The 26,350-nt window shown below is 57.8% G+C and overlaps 2 protein-coding genes across 5 annotated transcripts in view; one reads left to right on the top strand and one right to left on the bottom strand.

Annotated features, from left to right (window-relative positions):
* The window catches only part of RUVBL1 (RuvB like AAA ATPase 1), a 30,791-nt gene extending 23,495 nt beyond the window's left edge, over positions 1-7,296 (bottom strand). The window contains exons 1-2 of one of the 2 annotated variants that reach the window (XM_027957862.2): positions 7,082-7,296; positions 3,725-3,811 (exon numbers count right to left, since the gene is read on the bottom strand). In XM_027957862.2, coding sequence (XP_027813663.1) covers positions 3,725-3,811; positions 7,082-7,222 — 228 coding nt within the window. In that variant the 5' untranslated portion in view covers positions 7,223-7,296. The remainder of the gene's footprint in view (positions 1-3,724; positions 3,812-7,081) is intronic. The other variant, XM_042236698.1, reaches the window with a different exon arrangement.
* Positions 7,297-7,461: 165 nt separating this feature from the next.
* The window catches only part of EEFSEC (eukaryotic elongation factor, selenocysteine-tRNA specific), a 116,973-nt gene continuing 98,084 nt past the window's right edge, over positions 7,462-26,350 (top strand). The window contains exons 1-2 of one of the 3 annotated variants that reach the window (XM_027957860.2): positions 7,462-8,237; positions 8,765-13,546. Coding sequence is in view for 1 of the 3 variants with exons in the window: in XM_027957859.3 (XP_027813660.1) it covers positions 14,033-14,330 (298 nt within the window). In the remaining 2 variants the exon portion in view is untranslated. Of the gene's footprint in view, positions 8,238-8,764; positions 13,561-14,006; positions 14,331-26,350 lie in introns of those variants that run through there. The other 2 variants (XM_027957861.2, XM_027957859.3) reach the window with 2 other exon arrangements.

Genomic DNA, 26,350 nt, shown 5'->3' with positions numbered 1-26,350 from the left:
GGGGGGCTGGGCCTGTGTCAGATGCCAGGAGTCATGGGCACAAAGACGCTCCAAGAGCAGGTGTCAGCAGACAAGCTGAGCAGGGAGGAGCTCTCCAAGGGCCAGGGACAGGCTGGCCAGTCTCAGCACAGCTCCGGCTGAGGAGGCCTCCCTGGCAGGCTCTCAGACAGAGTCAGGAGTGGACTCTACACGGCCTGACGGCCAGGAAACCCAAGCCACAAAATTCCCATCACGTGCCCTGGGGTGGTGGCAAGCAGGGCCCCTCACAAGTCCTCTCAGGAAGTACTCGGCCCTAACCAGGAGATCAGGGAAGCCTCAGATTTGATCAAACACAAGTCCACAAGCAGACACAGGATATAAAGTGAATAAGAAATTGTTTCATGAACAAGAAACAAGAGACAATCAAAAATAGCCAGATCTTGAAGAAACGAAAAAATTTAAAAATAGGAGGAGGGAGAGGCTTCTTCATTACAAAAAAAAGTAAAAAGATTAAAAAAAAAGCAGGCTAATATATGTATTAATGAGGAGGGCATGGCAACCCATTCCAGCATTCTTGCCTGGAGAACCCCCAGACAGAGGGCTCTGGCGGCTGCAGTCCTTTACGGGGTTGCACAGAGCTGGACACAACCGAGCAGCTGAACGCAGCGCAGCACGCATGTATTAACAGAGGATACGGAGCTTTAGGAAGTCGCCACTGCGCAGCCACCACTGTGGTAACTGATAAGGCAAAGACCACTGAAGAACGCTGCAGCCGCGGGTGAAAGGACATTCCCGACATCTCAGCGTCACTTCCCAGGAGGCTGTTGCAGAGCGAGCCAGTCCCCTCAAAGAGAACGCGGTGGGGTGCCAGCCTTCCGCTGTGAGGCAGGTTCCAGACGCAATGCCACCTGCGCAGTGCTCTGCCAAAGTGCTGGGTGCTTCTTCAGACAAAATCAGACAACCGCTGTGGGACACTGTACAAAACAACCGTCCTGGGCTTTTCAAAAATGTCACCACGGTAAAAGGAATCAAAAAACGCAGGGAAGGGCGCCTGTTCTAGACAAAGAGACTAAAGAAACTACCGTGAATGCAACGCGAGGCGTGCGATTATAATTCAAATAAGAAGGATAAAAAATGGAAAGAAAATGAAACAAAAAAATAGAAGCACAAAAAACGAAAGAGCCAAGGGCGGGAACGACGTACAGACATCTTAATACGAAGCAGACGGTAGCTGACACTATTAGCAACGTTACGTTTCCTGGGTGGATGACAGTATCATGGCAAAGAAGGTCCTGGCACTTACTTTCAAATGGTTCAGAAGTAAAATACAGAAAACACAAATGCCACCAAATATTTACCATTAGTTACCTATGAGTAGGGTACAGAGGGGTTCATCAAACTGTTCTTTCCACTCTTTTGTAGATTTCCAATGTTGCAAAATGAAAAATATTCAACGGACGGCATTGAATAGCAGCTTTCTCACAGGCGACAAGGCAGACTGGAAGAGAGGCCTAAAGAAGCTACCCAGAATGCAGCAGGGCCACAGAAACGGAGCACACACGAGAGGTTGCAGTCTCGAGGACAAGCTGAGAGGCCCTGGCCCGGGCGCTTCAGGCTGCAGAGCTCGCAGTGGGGGCCGCTCCACGCTCTGCAGGACGCCCTGCAGGCCCCGTGGCCTCCACCGAGAAGAGGCCAGCAGCACTCGCTGCCCCACCAAGTGCAACGATCGAAAATGGCTCAGGAGAGTGCCAAAGGGCCCCAGAGGGCAACGGTGGTCCAGGCGGAGGACCTCTGCAGGGGAGCGTCAGTCACTGGATTTCAGGAGGAAAGAGGCCAGACAAAGGTAGCATCTGAGGAAAAAGAGGCTAGCCAGTTCCCAGAACTGATGAGGTACATTACACACTCAGATCCACGTCAAGCAGGATAAATGAAATAAACCCACTCTTCGACATACTACAGTGAAGCACCAGGCCCGAAACACCCCAAAAACACCCGGAGAGAAAAGACAAAAGCAACACTAGCAGCCGAAAGGCATGAAACACCGTTGAGAGACACAGCGCTGAGAGAGCACCCGTCAGCTGAGTCACACATCCGAGAAAACTCTCTCTCAAAACAAGGGCAATGCAATTAACACAAACCTGACTTTGCCACCAACACACTTCTAGAAGGAACTCCCTAACAATGCAGTTTAGGAAGAAGAAAATGGAAGGAGAGCAAACGTCTAAGATACGAAAAGGAACAGCAAGCAAATAAATGGTAAATACAGTGACGAACCTGGAGAAGGAAGGCAAGCACTCCAGTTTTCTTGCCTGGGAAAGCTCATGCACAGAGGAGCCTGGCGGGCTACAGTCCATGGGGTCTAGGGACTGGGCAACGAACACACACACGGTGATGAGCAGAAAGGAAACTGAAGTTCACGTTTACAGCCCTTTAAAGTTTACTTGTTCACAGATACAGCACTTTTTCCTCAACTTTAAGACATCAATGTAAGATGCACTGGCAATTCAATCTTATGACTTCCAAATGGTAAAGTCACCATCCTACCCCTACCAGTTTAATAACTCTTCAACAGGGAGGGCTTCAGAAAGGCTAAGGGACCTGCCTGGGGTCTCAGCACCGGGGTGGAACCCCCTTCTTTACAAACTCACTCCCAAGCTTCTCCTCTCCTGCATTAAGTGAGTGAGTGAGTTGCTCAGCTGTGTCCAGCTCTTTGCGACCTCATGGACCATACAGCCCATGGGATTCTCCAGGCCAGAATATTGGAGTGGGTAGCCTTTCCCTTCTCCAGGGGATCTTCCCAACCCAGGGATTGAATCCAGGTCTCCCTCATTGCAGGCAGATTCTTTAACAGCTGAACCCTAAGAGATGCCCAGGAATACTGGAATGGGTAGCCTATCCCTTCTCCAGCGGATCTTCCCAACCCAGGAATCAAACCGGGGTCTCCTGCATTGCAGGCGGGTTCTTTACCGGCTGAGCTATGCGGGAAGCATCAAGCGGCCCTCTCAAAGAACAAACAGGCCCAGGTGGCGTGTTTCAAGATCCCGGCCAAGCCCCTCACAGATCCCACAGGCTGTTAGGCATCCTGGCCTAGAAGGCCCTTTTCTTTCCTGCAAAGCCAAACCCTCTCCCGGCTCCAAGAGCAAATGTCAAGCCTCAACTCCTCCAGCCGTACCAGCCCGAGTGCCGCCTTCTGCTGCGATGCCAGCTGCGTCTGCGGCCCGGTGGCGCCCTGCAGCTCAACTGGAGGCTCTCCTGCTGCCACGGTCTCCCCTCTGCCCCGAGAGCCTATCAGGCCCTTGGCGATAGAAAGATGAGAACCTTTTTCCCTTCTCCTGCCATCTCTCACAGCTAGCATAGTGTTGCGTCGTCAGCGTGTGGAAAATTGCCTGCTGACCGATTTTCTTTCCCTCCCAAATAAGATGTCATTCCCAAGATTTTATGACGCCCTAGGCCAACAGAAATGTATTTCCAAAGCAAAGGAGACTTGAAAGAGATAAAAGACAAATTACAGACAATGAGACCCCTCTGAGGACTTCATTCTCTTTTCTCTGGAGGTCAGCCAGGATAATCTGAATTTTAGAAGCATGGATTTTAGATACTCAATTGTATTCCTGCACATCAGCTTTAAAAACATACATATAACCAATTCAGCTAAACAAAGACTAGTTAAGACACAAATTCAATTTGGTTTAGACATTAAAATCAACCTCTTGGGCAGATTTTTAGAATGAGAGAAAATGAGTACCTTGCCAGTTCCAGGAGGTCCTGCCAACAGGACAGCTCTTCCAGCCATTTTCTTGCTTTTGATTAATTCTACTATCACACCACATGCCTAGACACCACAATGGAAAGAAACAGTAAATCAATATTAAAATGCTTCACAGGAGGAAAAAGCCCAGTCTCTGGCACACACAATTCACAGACTCATTCACTGACTGCCAGGACACCACAGAGGCTGTTCTAGGTGCTGGAGAACACGAGGGCCGCAGAGCTCCTGCCCTGGTGGAGGAGACGACACAGACCACTAGGAGGAGGCAAGGGCAACAAAAGGGCTGGGGGCAGAGGTTACGCTACAGAGTGAGCTGGGAAGGCCTCTTAGACATTATATTTGATACATGGAACTCCAGGCGGAGCAGAAGTCAGTGTTCCCAGCAATTCAAAATACAGCAATGAGCTTGGCACACCCAAGGGACAGAAAGGCTGCATGACCCAGAGTTCAGAGAACAAGTGGAAAAGGGAGACGAGGTCGTGGAGGCAGGAGGGGCAGGACTTGGAACAGGACCTGCCAGTCCCCAGTCAAGTCTGGCTTCATTCTGCATGTAATGGGAAACCAGTGAAGAAGTCTCAGCTACATGCCATGTTCTGAAGATTCGTTTTTAAGGATTCCTGATGGCTGCCATATGGAGAACGGAAACGGGAGCCGAGGCACACGCGCCAGGGGCCTCTAGAAACCAGAAATGAAACTGTGTATATCTTCACATGTGCATCTTTCCAGGGAGAGGGTTCACAGCTTTCGTTAGATTCTCAAATTAACCCACCAAGTACTAAGAGTCAATGACACACTCTACTAGTTGGCCATCAGTCAACTATCCCAGGAGGCTGCAAGCAAGCGCTACATGTGATGTTTAATCTATGGCATCATAAGACCCAAGAACTGCCTTTCAAATCCTAAAGATTAAATTAGTTGTTAGCGTACTGTAAACATTCTGAGTATTAAGCCATTCTGTACAGCATATACACTGTGTGTGTATTTATATGTATAATCACATACATCCATATGTGTAGTTGACCCACGAACCCTTGAAGCTGGGATGCGCAATCTCCACGCAGTCAAAAATCAGCACATAACTCTACAGCCAGCCCTGCACATCCGTGACGGCAGCCAAGGGTCCTAACACTTATACACTGAAAGAGACCTGCATGCGGTGGGCTCATGCAGTTCAAACCCATGCTGTTCAAGGGCCCACTGTATACTGACACACATATGAATGTCCATCACAGAAAGTCTATAAACGGGTTGCTGATTGTATGCGTTTTAGAGCATTTCTGGAGCAAGGCTGAGAAAGTCACACTCCCTGAACTCCTGTATCTTGAGACTACACAAGATCCCTTACACGATTCAAAGCGCGCCTCTCTCCGAGGTGCATTCCATTTGTCTCAAGGCAGGTCACAGGTTTTCTCCCTGGACAGCACCTTGCTGACAACGTCTTGTGAACACCTGCTCTTCTCTCTCTTTTCCCCACGGACTGTGGAGACGTATCTTGCTCTCACACTTAGACAGCCCCTCAAAACACAGGTTCACGGAAACCACGTGGACGTGCTCCACCCCATTTCTGGCTCAGCTGGGAGAGCACGGCACACTTTCACAGCCCAGAAGAGATTCTTCAGAGGTCGCATTTTCAGAAAGAAAAAGGAGCCACTGAGGTCCTTCCACAGTGACCTCTGACATCATTCATAACCCTCAGCACTGGAGCTCTGGGCGATTCAAAGAGGAGGAAGACTTTTCAAGCCTTGTCTGTGTGCTCTTATTCACACACCCCCTCTTCCCGTTAATATGCTTCCATTTAGGTTCCTTCTCTCCAGTGAGCTTCTTCCAGTGAATTCCAAGATTTAAAAAGCATGAACTGGAAGGGCCTTTAGAGAGCTGTAACTCTCATTTTTCAGGTGAGCCTATTAAACACCAAGGAGGCTGGTGATGTGACCAGACCCAAACAAGGACCTGGCGGCAGCGGTGGGATGACTAATAAGTCAGCACATAAATTCTGAGTCCCTATCATAACCCAGGTTCTGGATATTTACCACCACCCGGTCTCTATCCTTGGGAAGCTCATATTCAGATGGAGGCACATAGCAGCTGAGTTAACAGCGTGGATTCTGGAGTCAGGCTGCCTTGCCTAGCTCTGCCAAGCACCAGCTGAGTAATCTGAGACCCATAACCTGATCTCTGTGAAACACAGTTTTCTCGTCCAAAAACAGAATTCGTAACACCGAGGCCCGAATGCTATCGGATTTACGGTGAAGTATACTAATGTCTGCGACTGAGCGTGACATGCAAAGGCAGCCTGCTGGAGGGCTAAATGGACAGACAGAAGACAAGCAACGGCGTGAAGTGTCGCTTGTAGAACCTGGGCACACAGGTACACAGCTCTTTCAGTTTTGCCGTACGTCAGAAGAGTGCCATAAAAAAGCAGAGAGGGGCAGTCTAAGGATGGAGGGGACGATAGGACGATGGAAACGGGGCTGCTTAGCACGTGGAGAGGACGCAGCGACTCTGCAGTGATAGCCTCTCAGACAGCTGAGGCTGGATAAAGAGAAGCTAGTCACCTTAATCCTGCCACAGTTTCCCCTCTGCAAGCATGGTGTCCAGAATGGAGGCTTCTCTTTGGCCCTTTCTTAGCACAGTTAGGCTAGAGGGCAAGAGTCTTGGCCTGGACTGAGAGCTGCTGAGCCACAGCAGAGGTCCTGGCAACGGGCTGAGGGGGACTGCTACACAGACAGCACTGTCTCAGGAGTCAGAAACACAGGCACAAACTCCAGTGTTACTAAACTGAGTCGCCAGGGGGCTGGGTGGACAGGTCTCTCACCCTGAATTTTTTCATCTACAAAAAAAGCAACAATTAAAAAAAAGAAAAAAAAAGAGCCTGAATAGTTCTGTGATAATAATGCAGCAGAAAGGACCGGGCACCGCCATCCCTCGGTAGATATGGGCTTTAAGTGGAATGGTCAAAAAGGACTCGGTACCCGTCACCTGCCGAGCCTGGCCACTTGCCGGCTTTAAAATCCCAGGGCCTCGCAATGCGCTCTCAGAAAGCCCCCCAGAGCCCGTCCCCAAAGTCTAACACTCCCGTTGGGCGGTTTAAACGTTGTGTCCGAAACGCGCGGTCCGGGAGAGCAGGGTTCCGCGCCGCCCCGCCGCCCGCCGCAGCCCCGGCCCCGCCGCAGCCCCGGCCCCGCCGCAGCCCCGGCCCCGCCGCAGCCCCGGCCCCGCCGCAGCCCCGGCCCCGCCGCCCCGCCAGGCCCGCCCCGCCGCAGCCCCGGCCCCGCCGCCCCGCCAGGCCCGCCCCGCCGCCCCGCCAGGCCCGCCCCGCCGCCCGCGCCACACCTCACGCGCGTTCTCCTGGCCCACGAGGCCCGAGGCCGCCTGCTTGGCCAGGCCGCTCTCGTCCAGCCCCAGCCCCTTCACATGGCTGTGGGAGGCGATGCGCTGAGTCTTCGTGGTGCTCTTCACCTCCTCGATCTTCATCCTGACAACCGCAGCCCCCGAGCCCGCACAGCCCAGGCAGCGCGCACCCCGTCACCACGAGGCCGTTACCAGGCGGTTGGTCCCGCCTAGGTCGGCGTCCCATTGGCCGCGGCGGGAACGCCTCCGCGCTCCATTGGCTCCTGGCTGCGCCCGTCGCGGCTGCCGGTAGGGCCCGCCCACCAGCTTCCGGCGGTGTCCCACGGTTGGCTTCCCCCGCGGGGGGCGCTTCCTTCCTGGGTAGGGACTAGCCGGGCGGCGCTGCGGCTCACTAGGGGCGCGCGTCCCGCTCTTCACCGGGCCTTCCGGCCGTGAGCGCGTTCGAACCGATACCGCTCTGCGGAGCTCAAGTTCGACCTCGGTGTCGGAGACGAACAGACAGGTTTAGAACTCAAGCTTCGACCTGCGCCGGCTGAGCAGCTTTCTGACAGCCACTCCTGCCGCCGTCTTCGGGGAGGCCGTGCTCAGCGTCCTCAGGGGCCTGTCCTCTGCGTCCCCTCGCCTCCGCCTCTCGCTTTACTCGTTTAGGGTAATTCCTAGTCCGGATGAAGATGCGGGCGCAAAGAGGCCCCGCAAGTCACCCAAGAGCGCGCAGCAAGTAATCAGCAGTTGGAATTTCTGCTGAGGGCTTAAGGCGCGGCAGCCTGTGGGACCCTCATCCCAGCCCTCGGATTGGACGGTCATCCCGCGGCTGCGTCCTGTCCGTTCCATGAAAATGTCAGCGCTGCCTGGAACAGTGTGCTCTTCCCATCCACCCATCCGTTCAATAAACGTTGGTTTGCACCTGCTCTGAGCCGGACACTCCACGATGCAGGCTTAAATACAAAGTCTGCAGCCTTAACAAGCTTAGTCCTTAGTTGGGAAGCTTGCGATGGTGAGGTGTGCAAGCCCCAAGCAGGCCACCTGGAACAGCTGGAGAGCCTAGGAAGGCACCAGAAGGTGATATGGTAATGCCCACACGGAACCCTGATGGCAGGCTAACGTTCTTAGGAGAAGATGGTGCTTTGCCATGTCGCAGGTAAGTGGACTCAGGTCCAGAGAAACGAGGGACTTGCCCAGAGCTCAGGGGGGCCTTTCTGGATCGGGGCTGAGACAGGCCTGAAGCCACATCGTGCTGCAGTGGTTGCTGACTCTCGTCTCTCCTTGCGCTTCTCCGTCATCACTTCTGAGTCTAGGTTTCCAGTTACTTGCATGACTGTCCGGTCAGAGTCAGCCTCTCCCACTAAACTGCAGGCGCTGTGAAAGCGCAGACCTCGTCGCTGCTGTCCGTCATTTTAGCGTCAGTGTCTGGCTCATAGCTAAGGCTTCTGCCCGGTTCTGGAACCCCGCCCCCCCCCCCCCCCCCCCCCCCCGTTCCCACGGAGTCAGGCAGTTTTGCTGCGTGTATTTTACACACTGGATCTTAACCGGACTTGGTAGTGGTTTCTGTCAGTGAATGGAAACTTTTGTCCCCCACCTCCTCTTCCACCAGAGCGGCTGCATTTTTTTTTCCTGCTTAAAGAAGGGTTCAGAAATCTGATCTGACCCAGCATTCTCTTTTTACAGGTGCGGAAACTAAGGCCCTAAAGGAGGATGGAGTTTGTCCAAAATCACAAATTGAGCAAATGCCTTTCCAGGCCTAGACTGCAGGTCCAGCGTGCAGAGAAACTGGACCTGGCCGCAGAGTCAGGCAGTTCCTTCTGTTTCAGCAGAAGATGATGTAGCAGGCCAGGCTCCAAGGCGCATGAAGGTCGGTGAGGCCACGGCAGTAGACTTGATTATCATGCCTGCCCAGCACCCTTCTTACCTCCTGACCCCCCTCACTCTCATTTTCTGTAGAGAACCACCCTTACCCCTCTGGGCACCACATGGCTTAGATGGGTTGGCCCTCCCTCAGCTTCGTTTCCGGGATGGACACGGGACCTTGGCCTGGCCGATCGGTGTCCTCTCGTCCCCAGAATAGTGATTGGTTCAGAAATGTTAGCGGACAGTCCAGTGACACTTAGTCCTGCACCTTTACGGGAAATAACAGGAAAGAGCCTTGGTCCTGGGTCTCCGCGTCATCTTTGCCGCTACATGGGAAGGCTCCGCCTGAGGGTGGAGCCAGCACAGAGGACAGGTCAGCTGGCAGAGACTCCTGAGGCAGTCCTTTACGTCCCCACACCCAGCCAGCTTGCCCCACTTGCAGGGTGAGCAGTGCAGACCCTGGGGCCTAACAGCTTGAGTTAGGATTCCATCCATGGGCCTGTGCAGTGACACAGACAAGGTCCGGGGCGGACGCTGCATCCCAGCTTGTGCTGTGCGGGCCCTGGCCTGCCTGCCGGCTGGCCCGCTCTCTCCAACCCCCTGACCCTTGCTCTTCCACCGCCTGTCCCTTGACCCCTCATGTCTTCATCCAGGCCTAATCATCTCAGCCTCTTGGTTTCCAACGCTTCTGCTCCCTCCTTGCTTTGAAGTCTTTCATATCTGACCTTTGAACCCCCAAGTCCAGGTCAAGCCTGCCTCTGCCTTCTCCACACCTTGAGAACACTGCTGAGTATAGAGGGAGGCAGTCACTCAGGGACCCTGTGGAGCCACGCGCCCATCATGTTCTCCAGCCTCAGCTGAGCGCTCAGAGCATATCCTCAACTGAATTTAATAATGGCCCATCAAACAGTGCAGCAGTGGCATGAGGACAGACACAGGCCTACGGAATAAAGTAGAGCATCCAGAAATAAGCCTCAGCATACGAGCAAGGGAGCCAAGACCATTCGCAGGGGAAAGCTGAAACTGTAATTAGGTTTTGGTGACTTTGGGCTTAGCAGAAGGGACTGTACTTGGGGCCTGTTGTGTTGTTTCTTAATTTCCTCCTCCTGACCGGTTCTCAGCCTGAGAGAGGCGATGGAAATTTAAGGCCTTAGCGCTGCTCCCAGCCACCGCTCCGGAGCCCTTGCAGCTTCCCCTGAACCTCTGCGGTGCTCACAGCTCACGACGTCGGGTTCACATTCTTTACCTCAGTAATTCATTCTTTTTCTGACGCTTCCGTCTCAGGGAGATCATTTGCTTGGTGGTTAGTGGCTGCGAACGTGCATTTAAAGCTTTTGAGAGAATACAATGCACTATGGAGATTGTGATGATGATTGTAAGCAATATAATCCCCAGGGTCTGGGGTGCACTTCAGAGCCATGACCCCCAAGATCCAAACCAATCACGCTCAAAGCCAGAGAAAGTCCCTGTTGAAGGAGACCCCTTTGTAAGCTACCTGGCTTCGTCTCTGGTCTTATATTCCCGCATTCTCACCAGCATTTGGAATGACCTCCCTTTCCGATTGTTGCCAGGCGCACTGGTATACTCGTTATTTCATCTCCAGGTTGATTTCTGGGGACAGAAGGGAAACATGATTTTGCTGGCACCTTGGAAGTGGTGCAAAGAACACAACCAAATAACGTTGATCCACATAGTGAGAACATTACTGCCTTTTTAACCCTTTTCTTTTTTAACCCTTTTTTTTCTTTTGGCTGCACAGCTTGGATCGAACCGTGATCCCTGACCAGGGATTAAATCCCGGTTCACAGCAGTAAAAGCCCATGTCCTAACCATTGGCTGGCCAGGGAATTCCTGTGCCTTTTTAATTCTAATTCCGTGAATCTTAGAGGGTGGAGTATGACTCTCCGTTTTTAATACTTGCTAGTCTCACTTTTTATTGAGACTTTTGTGGGTCCCAGCTATTTGTGGAAAGTGATAGTGTTTTTCCGTGTATGGGGAAATACTTTTATTTAAGTCAGCCTTAAAGCTGTGTCTGCCTGGATCTTGTGTGAATGGTGAAGGCGGCTCATGCCACTGGGGTTGGAGACAGCTGGCATGAAACGGGGGTCGGCTGGCAGGCTGAGCAAGCCTCCTCTCTCGGCCCTCCTCCCTCTGCCGGGAAGTCGCCCCAGCAGCACCGCCGAGGGCTATCAGGGGAGTTCAGTGAGGTCCTGGCCCCGGGCCTGAGCTGGAAGCAGCGCAGAAAGTGGCATCCGCGCTCGCAATCCAGAGGCCCGGGCTCGCCCCTTTGCCATCTGCCCGCTGCGTGTGCTGCCTTCCGGTCGTCCTGCCCGCCTTTGCCCCGAGGACTCTCCTGGGAATCGCCGTGGAGCCTGAGGCAGTAAGTGGGGCTGGGGCTGGGGTCAGGTCAGCCAGCCTTCTCTGCTGGGGCCTCTCTCCATGCCAGCAGACATGCCCCGCTGCGGCGGGGGAACAGCTGAAGCCTGCGGGTCCCCAGGGCTCTGGCTGCACCCCCGTCCCACGGTGTCACGTGGCAGCGGGGTCAGAGGTCAGGGGAGCGTGGTCTGACCGGAGGACAGGCCGTCGGGCTGTTTCTGGTGTACAGTCTTAGCTGTCAGACTGTGATCCTCTGGCCAGGTGGGAGGGAATTATGAGCCATTCCCTAACTTAATAAATGTGAAAATAGACTCCACAGTCTAGTTAAATGTCTGTATTCGTTTACTATGTCTGCAGTAACCAATTCCTACAAACGGTGTCATGAGGCAACTCCCACGCGTTCTGTTACAGTTCTGCCCATCAGTGTCCGAAACAGGCCTCACTGGGGTAAATCCAGGTGTGGGCAGGCGGGGTTCCTTTCTGGAGGCTCCGGGGAGCTCCCGCAGGCTGGGTTTTCCAGCTTCTGCAGCCTGCCCAGCTCCTGGACTCAGGTCCTGCTCCCACCTGTAAAGACAGTAACGGCCAGCGACGTCTTCTTATTTCTCCGTCTCTGGTTCCTTTCCTCCCTCCTCTCTCCCAGGGCCCACGGGATAATCTGGGATAAGCCTGCCCCCTCAGCCTCATCTCAGGATCTTTAACCGAGTCACATCCACCAGGTCTTGTTACCGTGCAGGCCAACACTGTCACAGGTTCCAAGACGTGGACATCTTTGGAGGTCACTGTTGTACACGGCCAGCCTCCCCCCGCAGGGGTCCCGTCACAGCCCAGATGATTTCCACAGGTCTTAGTCCGTATCGGAGAGCAGCATACTTCTGTACTGCTTGTCCTGGAAACAGATTTCCGGTTTTTCTCCAATTGTGCTGACTTGGGTCACACACTCACTGCCGAACCAGTGGCCGTGGCTAGTGAAAGGACCTGAGTCTCAGGTCCATCCCTGGAGCTAGAGTGGGGTCAGCCCCCATGGTGACCCGGAGGAGAAGAGCGTGATGCCTCTGAGGACAGTTGAGGAGGGAGAGGCCGCCGACCCCTGCAGACCTTAAAGAGCTTGTATCCATATTCAGGTGGAAGAAATGGGGTGGGAGGCAGGTGGGGCCACGGGGCGTGATTCCAGCTTGGGACCAGCTCTCGCCAGGACGTCAGCTCCTGCCCTGCAGCTCAGGGGGCACTATCAGAGCTGCTCAGCACTGGCAGTGCCATGGAGCACAGTGGTGGCCTGGTGACAACCTGATCCGAGGTCAGTATGGGACACGCCGAGGAAGGTACATGGTTAACACAGTCACTGGCAAGGTGGATAGCCTCAGAGAAGACGGAAATTTCCATTTCACTCCTAAAAGAATCTTTAAAGCCAAAACTCAAATCAAAGAGCAAAGTATAATAACTTCCTCTGGGTAAATTTATAATTAATCCTGGATTAATTGGTCTTAATGAAATTGAATTAATTACTAGCTGTTTGTAAAGAACTTTGAACTACCTTAATACAAAATAGCATTAAAAGAACAGAAAGGAACCCGCATTGCATTAACATTAAGAAATCCCAAATAATCGCAGTTCTGCAGGCCGTTCCCTGTCAATCATTTCCCAGGGACTGGGCCCAGCCTTGGAACCCAGCCTGGAACTCAGGAGTTTGTGGCAGAGGACGGTGTCTTTGTGGGCTGGAGGTCTGGCGGTGGCTCCACTCAAGAAACAGTTTGCACGTGCTCTCCTGGGGGCAAGCAAAGATATGCAAGGGTCCTCAGCTCACTGGGACAGGGGCGAGCACCAGAGCACCAGCCTGGTCTAAAGCAAAGTGGCTTCCCTGGGGTAGAAACCAGCAGAGACAAAGGGCAGAGAGGCAGGCATGATGGGACCTGCGTCTTGCTGGCAGCGGCGCTCCAGTTCCTGCAGGGTGTCCCTCGCACGCCTTCCGGGCACACCTGCCAAGGCAGAGCTCTGTGCTTCCCTGCTGGTGCCCAGGCACGCTGCCCCCAGGATACAGTCTTAATCTGGCCGACTTTCAGACAACCCAGAGCTGCCATCTCCTTGGCGCTTGTGGAGATGGGGCTGGACTCCCTCACGGGGCTCAGGCCCCACCCCGAGGCCCACTGCTGGGGAAGGAGTGGCGTGTGAGCCGGCTGCGGTGGGACTGGAGACAGGAGCACCTGGCCTAAAGCCGCAGCCCTGCGGCCGGTGAGCGTTTGGGTGTAAGTCCGGCCAGGTCATGGCTGCAGCCCACAGCCCCAGGCATCAGGGGTTCACCAGGCAAATGTTCCTGGAATTTCACACAGAAACACCCTGGACAGGCGGGGCTGTCCCCGCTTGGCTGAAGCTGAGCAGCGGCAGCCCGTCCGTGCAGGGCCCCTCTGGGCGCTGCAAACGCTGCCGATCTCTCCCGAGAGCCTGCCGCCGGGCCCAGGCAGGCATTTGGAAGTGAGGCCCGAGCCGCTGACCGTGGGCCACCCCTTTCCTGTGGGCGGCACTGCCAGAGCGTGAGCGCCGCGGGCCCGGCCCGGGCCGTGCGCGGACGCACGGCGTTGGCTCCCCGTCCGGCGCCCCGGCGGCCCCGGCTCCCCGGCGCCGCGGCGGGCGGGCCGGGGCCGGAAGCTTCGGCGGCGGAACGCGCGAGCCGGGCGCGGGCGGCGGCCGGGCCGGCTTAGCGGCAGGACCGGCGGCGGCATGGCGGGCCGGCGGGTGAACGTGAACGTGGGCGTCCTGGGCCACATCGACAGCGGCAAGACGGCGCTGGCGCGCGCGCTCAGCACCACGGCCTCCACCGCCGCCTTCGACAAGCAGCCGCAGAGCCGCGAGCGCGGCATCACGCTCGACCTGGGCTTCTCGTGCTTCTCCGTGCCGCTGCCCGCGCACCTGCGGCCGGCGCCGGGGGCGGAGCGCGAGCCCGGGCCCGAGCCGCGGCTGCAGGTCACGCTGGTCGACTGCCCGGGCCACGCGTCCCTCATCCGGACCATCATCGGCGGTGAGCCGCGGGGCCGCGCGCGGGGGCGGGCGGGGAGCCGCGGGGCCGCGCGCGGGGGGCGGGCGGGGAGCCGCGGGGCCGCGCGCGGGGGCGGGCGGGGAGCCGCGGGGCCGCGCGCCGGGGGCGGGCGGGGAGCCGCGGGGCCGCGCGCGGGGGGCGGGCGGGGAGCCGCGGGGCCGCGCGCGGGGGCGGGCGGGGAGCCGCGGGGCCGCGCGCGGGGGCGGGAGGGGGGCCGCGGGGCCGCGCGCCGGGGGCGGGCGGGGAGCCGCGGGGCCGCGCGCGGGGGCGGGAGGGGAGCCGCGGGGCCGCGCGCCGGGGGCGGGCGGGGAGCCGTGGGGCCGCGCGCTGGGGGGGCGGGCGGGGAGCCGGGAGGGGCCGCCCCGGCGACGCCGAGCGCGGCGGGCCTCTTTGCCGCGTGTGCGCGTGGCACGCTCGCCCCCTCGCTCGCAGCACAGGCTGGGGAAGCTCAGAGACCCGCACGGGGCCCGGAGCGCGTCCGCTCGCCGCCCCCTGGGCCCCGTCCCCGCTCCCGCGCCGTTTCCGGGCTCCACGTGGAGACAGGGCGCCTGTGTCTGCGTCTCCTCCTCCTTTTCTTGTCCTTCCTTTTCCGTTTTTGCAAACGAGCTGGTGACACCGCAGGCACCGTTTCACTGGACGCTCCAAGCTGCCGCCCCTGCAGTAAAGCAGCACCCGCTCCAGTGTTCCTGCCTGGAGAATCCCGCGGACAGAGGAACCTGGTGGGCTACAGTCCGTGGGGTCTCAAAGAGTCGGACATGACTGAGCAACTAGGCACACACCCACCACAACACATCATTGTTTTTCAACATCCCACGTGGAAATCCGTTGCGCACTGGCGCCAACAGTTTCTTAACGTCTTAATGATGGACGTTTGTGTCCTTTACCATTTTTGCTCACCATGCTTCTTCAGCGAGTTTTCTAGAACAGACGTCTTTGGTGGGTGTGCTTGTGTGTCGGTAAGGAGAGCTCCTAGAACAGTCATGCCTGGGCAGAGGGTCTTGGTGGGTACTTCTCAGATGCCCTCCTGTGATGCACCGTTTCATTAATTTTAACAGTACTCGAAGTACACGAGCACATTCTACTCTTGAAAAAACAGAACATCACAGACCAGGTAGAAGGCCCCTACTTACCCCTCCCATCCCTGCAGAGGAAGTTGCTAGAGTACCTCTGGGGAGTTACCTTTTCACACCCATTTCAGTGCACTGGACTCCACGGACAGGGCTTTAAAACACGTCCCTTTTATATAGAAAGACAGTGCTTTAACGCAAGCACATGGCACAAAGGGTGTGTAGCTCAGAGACTCTCCTTCTCACTGTGGACCAGGACCCTGGTATCGCCCACCTGTCTTCTCCTCCTGTTCCTTCTGACGGCGCTCCCTGGGCCCACTGGCACATGTGGGAGCGAGGATTGTGCAGATGGTTCCATTGGCCTGCTGGTGGACGGCCTCACTGGGCGTACGGGGCCCAGGCTGTGTGATGAGTGTCCAATACTTCCACCTTGTTGCCTCCCGACTGGTCCATGCTGCAGGCAGTCTGAGAGTTTCCTGTTTTCCGGAGAGGAAACGGAAGCACTTCTTACCGGTGTTAATGCAAGACCTGAGCACATGGAGGCGATGGGCCCCAGGCTGCTGCTCTTCTTCCTTCCATAGATCAGATGCCCGCCTTCCCCTCGGGGAAGTAGAAAAAAGTGGCTTTTTCTTTTGAGTGGAAGGGAACGGTGTTCGAGGGTCTGCCAGCCTGTGGCTACAAACCGGTGTCTGTGCAGCAGTGCTGAGTGAAGGGGCGTGTTGGGGGAGTGTGGCCCCAGCTCTCCGCTGAGGACGCTGGAGTTCCCCCGACAGGGGTGGGAAGCCGCTCGGCTGCCCGTGACCTGGGTCTGTGAATCCCCGCGTCATCCTCATGGCCCAGAGGCTTCGCACGTCTTGGTCTTCTTGAGACGGCTCTGGAGGCTGAGTCCTGGCTTCTGTCCCCAGACTCCTGCGTCCTGGACCTTGTCCTTCCTCCCTGCCCTCTCCTCCTCCCTCGGCTCATCCGTCACTCGAGGGATGGATGGTTATCAGATCAGGTCCGCTCTCAGCCTCGAGACTGCCCTGAGGTTGCTCGTTGCCCTCGTGGGAACCGCGGCCTGGCCTCTGCCCGCCGCGAGCCTCGTCCCTGTCTCCCGCCCTCCCGACACACTGGCCTGCTCCTTGTTGGACGGGCCCGTCTTGCATCTGCTGTTCCCTCCTCTCGGACCATCTGACGCCTCCTTACTGAAGTCTCAGCTTGAGTGTCCCCTCCTCAGATAGGCCCCCTCAGACCTGCTGGCCTGGAGCCCCTGGCTCTCTGTGCGCCTCCTTCCTCACGTCCCGTTGTTGCCTGCGAGCCCTGCGTGCCGTCTGATGCGCTTCTGGTGCTTGCTTGTCGAGGCCTCTGTCCTCCCTGGGAGCGAGCGGGAGTAGCGTCTGTCTCACCAGTGTGTTCTCGGTGCCATGACCAGAGCCAGGCCTGTGGGAGGCACCCGGTGAATGAAGCCACGTGCCAGCCCCGAGGCTGCCAGGGACGGTGACAAGTCACCAGCAGGGTGTCCTCCCCCTGCGGACTGACAGCGGAGCAGAGAGTGAGCAGAACACAGGTCAGAGGGTCAGAGCTCGTTCCAAGCCGTACTGACCAGTCCCCGGAGCACTGGCACTCTCAGTGTGAGTGGACAGGGTTCCCGTCCGCCCTGGCCCCTGCGATGGTGTTTCTGGGCGGTATTTTCCTCTGATCCATTTTAGAGTATAAATCTTTCAGAGTTAGAGCTTCGGCAAGATTCAGTGATGGGGCTTGAGTGGGGGTGAGGGACTTGGACCCATCCTCGCTCTTGCCCTGGCAGGAAGGAGGAGGTCTGACAGATGCTGGCGGCTGGGCTCGGCCATCTGTAGTCGTCTGTGGCTGCAGGATTAACAGTGCGGTGTCTCCCTGTCTCCTGTGCCTGTGGGTAATGAACGGCCACTGTGTGCCCAACCGTCACCCTGATCGCCGGCCCCCCGTGCCCCTGCTTCAGCGGTGCTTCCGCCAGGCTTGCCCCGCTCTGGGCCTGCCTGGCCAGAGCTACTGAGCTGTCAGAGCCTTACGCGTGCGGCTGGGGTTCCTGGCCTTGGAGGGCAGTGGGCAGCCCCCGGGAGCCTGTCTCTGCAGCCCGGGGCGGGGAGCATTCTTTATGACGCTTAAGCTTCCTCCGTTCTCTGGTTTTCCACGTCTCCGAGCTCACGGGACAGCATGGAGCCGCGCGGTGCCTTCAGCCGCTCTCTCCAGGAGTACGCCTGCAGCCTGTCTGCGACGCTCTCTCTGGACCCACGAGAAGGCTCGTGTGCGGATGACCGTGCATTTTCCCCAGGTTGTGACTCTGCTCGTTGGCTGTCTGCATTTAGCGCCGAGCAGGCCGCGTGGCCCAAGCAGAGGTACCACACGGAGGGCCTGGCCACTCCAGGAGTTCAGGTGTTCCCCTCATGTGACACCAACCAAACAGAAAGACACTTCTTGTTTTCTCCACCCTAATCTTTCAGTGGGTCTGCCTAGAAACTCGCCGTGCTGAGTCGCGGCATCTCGCGCTCGTCCTCGAACGCCGAGGCGTGTTCAAGGCGGTGATGAGAGTGGAGGCGCTTCCTCGGCTCTAGCTCCTTTGGCTCCTGGAATCCGTTGGCTTTCGTCCCCTGCTCCTCAGTGCCGGGTGGGACCCCTTCTTCCAAGCCCAGAGCCCTCGACGTCTCTAGGAGACCCAAGTCAAGCTCCACCTGCAGCAGCAGCCGCTGGCCAGCAGGTGACTTTGCTGGGTTTTGGGTGACAGTGTGGGAGCCGTATAACGTCAGAGACGCGGCCTCGAGTTTAAATGAATGCAGAATATTTGAGCAGGAACCAACTGGGAAGAAAAATGGAAGCAGGTAGCCATACCTCATTCTGCTGGGGCACATTTTTCTTCTTATGGGGCTTGCCCTTGAGAACAAAACATATCAAATGTTAAATCAAAGACTATTTTCTAGTCGTGCCAGGAATAGAAAATAACGCAGGCCTGCTTTGGCGAGGCGAATGTTTTGCTGGAAGGTTATGATCAAAGTCAAGAGGAAACCATAGCCACAGCTTTTGGTAAAGCTGTGATCATTTAAAATTAGTTGCTTTTAAACTTCTCACTTAGCCTCAGATTTACTCCATCCAGGTTGGAATAAGATTTGGGCAGGCGTCCCAGGAGCCGACCAGTCAGTTAAGGCCTGAGACCTGTTCCTGCACGCTGGTCCTTGCATTGGCTGGTCCTGGGCCAGGCTGGGCCTGAGGCTCCCTCTGACCAGCAGGCCTTTGAGGCCATGCTGTGGGATGTGAGGGGGAGAACAGTCTCTGGAGCTCTGGGGACCCAAGAGGGCCGAGAGGCCTTCCACCTGCTGTTCCCGCGAGCCTGGAGGCCTCCGGGTGGCTCTTGGGCCAGGCAGCATGGACCGTCAAGGCTGTTTTGTTAAACATTTGTTCTGAGATGTAATTCACATCCCATAAAATCTGCCCGCTTCAGATGCACATTTAAGCATCTTCAGCCTGTTCCCAGAGCTGTGTAGTCAGTGCCACAGCCTGAGCTGCCTCAGAGTGAGAAGATCCACACAGCCATAGGGGTCCCCACCCGCTCCCCGACCCAGGGCGAGCCACGGCGGTCCCCACGCGCTCCCCGACCCAGGCCGAGCCACGGCGGTCCACACCCTGCTCCCCGACCCAGGCCGAGCCACGGCGGTCCCCACCCCCTCCCCGACCCAGGCCTGGAAGCCTCTCGCCTGCTCAGCGTCTCTGTCCGTGTGCCCGTTCTGGAGTTTCGTACAAATGGAATCACACATGACGTGGCCTTTAGCGTCTGGCTTCTTCCACCAAGCGTGTTGCTCCCGGGGCTCATCCATGTTAGAGTGTGTGGGATACTTCATTCCCTTTTAAAAATCCATTTTTGTTTTTAATTGTGGTAAGACACGTTTTACATAAAATGTACCGTCGTAACCCTTTTTAAGTCTGCAGTTCAGTAGCCTCCATCTCCAGAGCTCGCTCTTCTTACCAAAGCAAAGCTGTGCTTGTTAAACCTGCACCGCCCTCCTTTTTATGGCTGAGTAGGAGAATCCCAGGGATGGGGGAGCCTGGTAGGCTGCCATCTATGGGATCGCACAGAGTCGGACACGACCGAAGCGACTTAGCAGCAGCAGCAGTGCCCATTATACAGATAGATCGCCTTTAAAAACCCAGTCATCAGCTGAAGGACATTTGGGCTGTTTCCACTTCTGGACGATGATGAGAAACTCCTCTGTGGACGTGTGCTTTCAATCTCTTGGGTCTGTGCACAGGAGTGGAGTCGCTGGGTCAGAGGGCATCTCTGTCTGCTTCTCGAGGAGCTGCCGCCGGCCCCCCGCAGCAGCTGCTCCGCTCTGCTTTCCCACCAGCAGCGGGTGCGCGTCTGGCTGCTCCACGGCCCCGCCAGCACGGGTGACCGCCTGGCTTTTGGACCGTCGTCGTCGTCCTGGTGGGCGTGAGCTGATAGCTCACCGACACCTAAACTTGCATTTCTCGGATGTTTTCTCGCTCCATTTGTACGTTTTCTCTGGAGAGCTGTGTATCCAGATCCTGAGCCCTTTTTTCAGATGGCTCATTTGGCTTTTGTTATTGAGTTGTAAGAGTCTTTATGTATTGTGGATGCCAATCTTTTATTAGGTATCTGATTGGCAAATATTTTCTCCCCTTCTCTGGATTGTCTTTACTCAGTAATATTTGAGGTAAACAAATAAGTGAGTTGAATTAAGTGGACGTAGTTTGAGAGGATTATGTGTGCCCGACATTATTCAGGTGGTGAGGGGTGAGGGGTGTCTGGAAGTGCCATTTGCGAGTTTTTGGAAGGCCCTTAGGCACCACCACCCCCGCCCTCCTCCTGGACTCCCCCCACCCTCCAGTCCTCCTCCTGGACCTGCCCGCCCGGTCCTTAGCGCCGGCAGGAGGAGGCTCCTCCCGCCTGTCCACCCTGTGGAGGGTCTCGCCCCACACTGGGGTATGTTTTGATAGCCCCTGTGTTGAAGTATTTTTTCATAAAAATTCATTGCCAGCACGTCAAAATCAGGAGCTTTCACGTAACAGCCCAGAGGTCCACCGCCTCAGGTGTGAGTGAGTGTGCACTCGAGCGCAGAGTCCACGGGGCCGGAGCTCTGGAGCCTGGGGCGCCTCCTGTCAGGGGAAGCCTGGGGAGGTGCGGCAGAACGGGCACGGCGCCCGGGAGCATCTCCCGTCCAGAGCGTGCTCTTCTGGGCCCCGATCGATCACCTCACCGCGTCCTGCAAACCGGCCCCAAGGCAGGGGTTTCCCTCCACACTGAGGGTCGCCTGCGAAAGGAGGCTGCGTGCTGCTCGGGGGGAGTGGCTCCAGGCTGTGTGCAGGGCCTCAGCCCACACTGCTCTGGGGGGAGCCCGGCTCCTGAGCAGCAGTTTGTACGTAAGTCAGTTTGTCAAAAGCACAGACTTGTGCCTCCATTCTCCCTGGGTTATTGGAGTTCTGTGTGTTGTTAATTGGGTCTTTAATTAGGCTCCTGCTGCTTTGAAGTGGCCGAGGCTGCTGGGGAGGGGGGAACCTAGTTGATGCGGTGATCCTCTCTTGGCAGGAGAAGAAACAAGTTTTGCTGTAGAGAGAGAAGTTGAGTTTCCCTCTGCCGTATCTCTCGTGCTAGGATGATGCCTCTGTGTCTCGGGGCTTCAAGGAGACTGATCGCCTCCTTCGTCTCTAGCCTACTTCCCGAGGACGTCTATTTGCTGGCACGCACAGGTGCTACCTGCAGATAAGCCTGACTGTTCCCTTTTAGAGTTAGTACTGGGAAATGCCGGCGCTGACCTGCTGGGCCCCCTGGACGCGGGGCCCCATCCTTTGCCCCTTGGGGTCACCCGGAGGCGTAAAGCTCCTGGAATGGGGGGCTCGGCCTCTGTCCCCTGATGTCGGGATGAAGCCTGTCCGGCTCCCGGCTGTGCGGCAGGGTGGCGCTTGCTCTGCTGGGGCCACTTCCAGGTGAACTGCAGAGCCCCTGCCCTGGGCACCCGAGACCCTCCCATGTGTGTGACCCCGGTGTTCCCTGCTCTCCAAAATACAGTCTGTTTGGAGGAGGTCCTCAGAGCTGCTGCCCCAGAGGAAGACGACTTTCCGTAAATGGCGCTGCTTTCCCCAAGCGCCTCTGGGGTCCACAGGCGGGCAGAGCACAGGGGGCCGGGAGGATGCTGGGGGCCCCAGCGGCGTGGGCTGGGCGGGGAGGGCATGCAGGGGCGTGTTTGGAGAGCCGGTGCCGGGCGTGCCCAGCACCGCCAGCAGGCCGCTCAGGGATGCCGGCGTGTCCCCTCGCAGCGCAGTGCAGACAGCCAGGAGCCGCAGGCGGCTGCGGCCTCCCTGTGCGCCAGAGCGCAGGGGCCCCTCCACGCCGAGCAGCGCCCGCTTCTCCACCGCCGGGCGGGGCGCCCTCGTGACCGCCGCCGCCCTCCCGCTCCTCCCCCGCACGCCCAGCAGCGCGGCCCCTGCCCGCTGCCCAGCGCGGCCGCTCCGGGACAGGCCCCCGGCCGCCCCGCGCTCGGCGAGCACCGCCTGCGGCGTCTCGGGCCCCAGCCCCTCTGGCAGCCGCCCTTCCGCCCGAGCGGAGGACTCTCTGAGCGGCTGATACGCCTATTTTATTTCGCTGCCGGAAAGGTTTCCGTTTTCTCTCCGGTGGTGTAAAGGCCGGCTCGGCACTGGGCTGACGGCCCCTCCTGGGGGGCCGGGTGCCTTGCCTGCCAGCACCCCGGGCCTGACGAGCTGCCTGCCCGGCTCTGCACGCAGAGGCCGGGGTCCCCCTGGCTCGGCGCCGGCCCCGGGAGCCCCCCCGTCGCCACGCCGGCCGTGGGGAGGGCCTGACCCGCGCGCTGGGCCGCAGCCCCCGCGTTCCCCCCGGTGGTCAGTGCGCGCCGCGCCGGGGCCTCCAGGGCGGGGGTCCCGCCGGCACCGGCTCCAGGACCAAGGGCAGGGCCTCCGCGCAGGCGCAGAGCGGGGCGCGCGGGCCGGCCCTCCGCCCGCGGCCCGCGCCCTGCCCCCCGCGGGGCCGGGAGCCCTCGGCCACACAGGGTTCATGCGCGGCAGACCTGCCTGGAGGTCAGACGAGTTAATCTTCCAGTGGAAATTCAATCCTCATATTTCACTTTCAGGCCACTTTGCGTAGCAAAGTAGTTTAACTCGGAGCAGATTTCTGCTGTGCTGATGGTTAATTTCATGGCCCGCAGAGGGTCAGCACGCCGGGGCCGGGGCCGCGGCGACCCCGTGCAGCTCGCCGCACACGGCGAGGGCCCGCAGCCTGTTGTCTTAGGGAGGCCATCTCAGGCATCCTTCAGCGCGGCGCTCTGGAGTTAACAGGGTGACCTTTTCAAGAACATTTTTAAAAGCTACAACACAGATCCCTCCCACACCGTATATTTTCCTTTCTCCACGCAGTTCAAAGGGGCCGGGTTGTCTCATAGGTTTTTCCCCGGCGATCTTCAGCTTGACCCCGGTTGTTTAAATCTGCCGGAGGAAATTTGAACAAACTTGTACTTTGGTAATTCTTCTGCCTCTGTGAACCTTTAACCTTAAGGGTTCTTGGAGAGCCTGGGGCTTCATTGTCACCAGCCGTCCCTGCTGGGGCTCTCAAAGGCCATTGTCTGGCGTGTCTGTTTCCACTTTGCTACTGGAGTTCTCTGGAGGAAGGGTATTAATTCAGACCTGATCTGCAACAGGACGAGGACTTCTGAACTTGCCCCCGAGCTCGGGACGGGGAAATGAACATAATGTGAGCCTGTGGGCCCCGTGGGGTCCCGCAGTAGCTGTGGAGGTGGGGGCCTCCGGGGCGGGCCGGCGTGGTGGCCTCCCTCGGTGACCCACCTAGGCCAGCTCTTGTCGGCAGCAGGACCAAAAGCAGTTCCTGCCCCTGGTGGTCCAGCCTGGGGCCCGAGTTCTCCCCAGTGACCTTCCTGGAGCAGCAGGTCCTCAGGAACCCAGGAGGCTGGATGTGAGCCGGGACCCTACACCCTGGCAGGGCTGTGACTGCACCCTCCTGGGGAGAGGGGCTGGGCTGGACGCGGGGCCAGGTCTCCATCGGGTTCTCCCCGTGCTCCCCACAGGAGGGCCCCGAGACCCCGGGAGGTGTGCTACCTCGGTCATGTTGGGGGCCCCGGCATTTGAGGCGGACTCTGCCCACCAGTCCTGACGGCTCCTGCGTCCTGGCAGCTGCTCTTTGCAGGAGACTGGGGGCTGCTGGACCCCCAGCCCGCCCCCACGGCTTTCTTTCTCTCCTCCCGGGGCTCCTAGTGCCCTGAGGATCTGGCCAGCCGACCTGATTCCTTACGGTCAGACTTTGAGGAAGGAAAGGCGGCTGAGGCGTTCAGTCATTCATTCACTCTGCAAACCCTGAGCCACACACGCACGCTCGGAGCGGGGTTTGCCTGGGTGAGCGGGGCAGGGTGGAGCTCCGTGTCCGCTGTGGGGGCAGTGCTGTGCGTTGTGAGCGTGCGGGGAGGAGTGAGCCGGGCACGTGGAGATGGAGCGGTAGGCATGCGGGTCCTGAAGCTGCCCTGTGTGTCAGAGGCCAATCTGGCTGACTCTCAGAGCCAGTGTCCACAACAGGAAGCTGCTGTGGGCTGGCCAGTCTGGACAGATGAGACTGTCTGGAGCCTGTGTTCCTCCCAGGTTTGCCAGAGGACGAGGCAGTGCGTGTCCTGTGGTCCTGATCACAGGCCAGAGGCCAGGAGGGGGCCCGCCAGCTGCATGCGCCAAGTCCTGCGTCTGGCCCTGGACCCCCTTTTCTTCCCGGGGGGAGGGCAGGACCACGGGGAGACAGGAAGCGGCAGGCACTCCTGGCTCACCTGAGCTGGACAGCAGCCAGGATGCCAGGACTGTAGTCGGCCGTTGACGCTGAACTGCCGAGCCAAGCGCTGGGTATCGCGCGCAGGGACTGAGGAGCTGAGGCCGCCGGCACCCCTGTGCTTCCCGCTGGGTGCCCGCTGGGCTGAAGGGGGTGCTGGGGGCAGACTTGGTACTTAGTTTGTGCTTTCTTCCGCCAAAGTGGGCTCCCTGGTGGCTCAGCTGCTGAAGAATCCACCTGCAACCCAGGAGACCTGGGTTCAGTCCCTGGGCTGGGAAGATCCTCTGGAGAAGGGAAAAGCTACCCACTCCAGTATTCTGGCCTGGAAAATCATAGTCCATGGGGTCACAAAGAGTCTGACACGACTGAGCGACTTTCACTTTCTTTTTCACTTTCCCCCAAAACGAGTTTGGCGTGAGGGTTGGCCCATCGTGTTGTGCCTGGAAGGGTGCGTGTGGGCGCAGCATCCGGGTGGCCTGTGGTGCTGAGCACACCTGGAGACTGCCGGAGAAGCCCAGGGCTCTGGGCGTGGGCTCCCGCCGGCAGGCCGGCTCCCGCAGGGCTGGACCTTGGCCTCTGCTCCCGTCGGGCCCTGTGCTGAGGGTCAGTGGCTTACACCCCGTGAGGCTCTCTGAGATGCCGGGGTGGCCTTCTGGGCACGGAGCCTGGGCCCCAGGGTGCAGGTCACGCTGCAGGCCGGGGCCCATCAGGAAGAAGAGCCCTGATTGAGCTCTGGGGGCTCCTCCGAGAAGCAGCACCTGGGGCCCCCCCACCTGTTGATTTCTCCCCCTGGAATCAAGTGGAGTATTTTCCTGGCAAATGTTTCCTAGATAAAAAGAAGTACTATACACTTGTTTTGCAGATTCAGTATTGTTTCTAAAAGTTCTTAAAGTAGATAAGACCTGCCGTGGAGACCAATGAAGCTTCTCTTCGAGGAGCGACTCTTCTAGGAAAGATAAGAGGCAGTTGTTTTGGGTCGGTTTCGTCAGCCGAATCTCCCCGTCTTCCTCTTACCTTGCCGTCTGTCCCGGCAGGGGGCACTGGAGGAAGCTCCCTGGTAACACACGTGTATCACCCTTTCCTGACCGCGTCCGGGCCGCGGAGAGGCCGCGCTGGGTGGCGGCGTCCCCGTCTCCCTGCCGACTCGGGCCTGTTCGGGCACAAGAGGGCAGTGTTTGCTCGCGGTCCTGGGTGGACACATCCCTGTGGGGTAACAGGTCAGCGGAGTTAGAATGACCTCGGGCTTTTCCAAGACAAAATAAACTGAAAGCCGCAGCCAGGGTGGCTTCCCATGTATGCCTTTAAGCGCTGACCCCTCCAGAAAATAGCTGCTTGCTGTCTTTTTTTTTTTTTTTCCTTAAAAAGAAAAATATTGTTTCTTTGAACGTTTATTTTTCATTTTTTTTTAATCAATGGAAATATGGTTTGCAGCCTTGTACGTACAATGGCAGAGGTTAAAGACTGTTGCGAAAGCAAAACAACCGCCTTCCAATTAAAAGCCATCTGGGAGGGTTTCTGTTTGAAGCAAGGGGTCAAATGTATATGCCGCCCCTTTCGCATCAGCGTAAAGATTACCGGGCTTAACTTTTAAAGCGTTTGAAGATGTGGGCTCAGGTGCCAGCCCTCGTCACGCGGTATTCCTTTTTTCCTGCAAGTTTGTGGTATTAGCCAAAGCAGGGACTTTCCAGGAGAGAAAAGAGGTGGTCTGCCTGCCTCCCTGGGGTCATAGTTCTGGCTGAACTCAGCCATGTCTGCTCTTGTACAAGGATTTGCCTATTTTCAGCTCCTCCATGGTATTTTCCCGGGGCGGCTTTCAAGGCTGCAGGACATGTCCTGGTGCCCAGCCCTCCTGCTCCCCTGCCCCCCCAGATTCGGGGTCTCACAGCCTCCTTGTTCCCCTCAGCCTGGACATGCAGGTTTCAGGTGCCTCTGGGAGGGGACAGCCAAGCCCCCCGGGGAAGTGGGCGGTGCCCAGGTGTGGCCCGCCGCGGCTCTGGCAGCCCAGTGCGAGGCCACTCCAGTCCCGCCGGCAGCACGCCTGGGCCGCGGGTGGTCACCCCGCTCGCTCGGCGGCTGTTCCAGAGCGTGTGCTGCAGGAGGCTGTGCTGGTGTCTCCCCTCCGCCCCGCCACAGGAAGC

Source organism: Ovis aries, chromosome 19, assembly GCF_016772045.2.
Source record: "Ovis aries strain OAR_USU_Benz2616 breed Rambouillet chromosome 19, ARS-UI_Ramb_v3.0, whole genome shotgun sequence".
Classification (NCBI taxonomy): Eukaryota; Metazoa; Chordata; class Mammalia; order Artiodactyla; family Bovidae; genus Ovis; species Ovis aries.
Note: the sequence above shows the minus strand (reverse complement) of the source record. Positions and strands in the feature narration are given on the sequence as shown.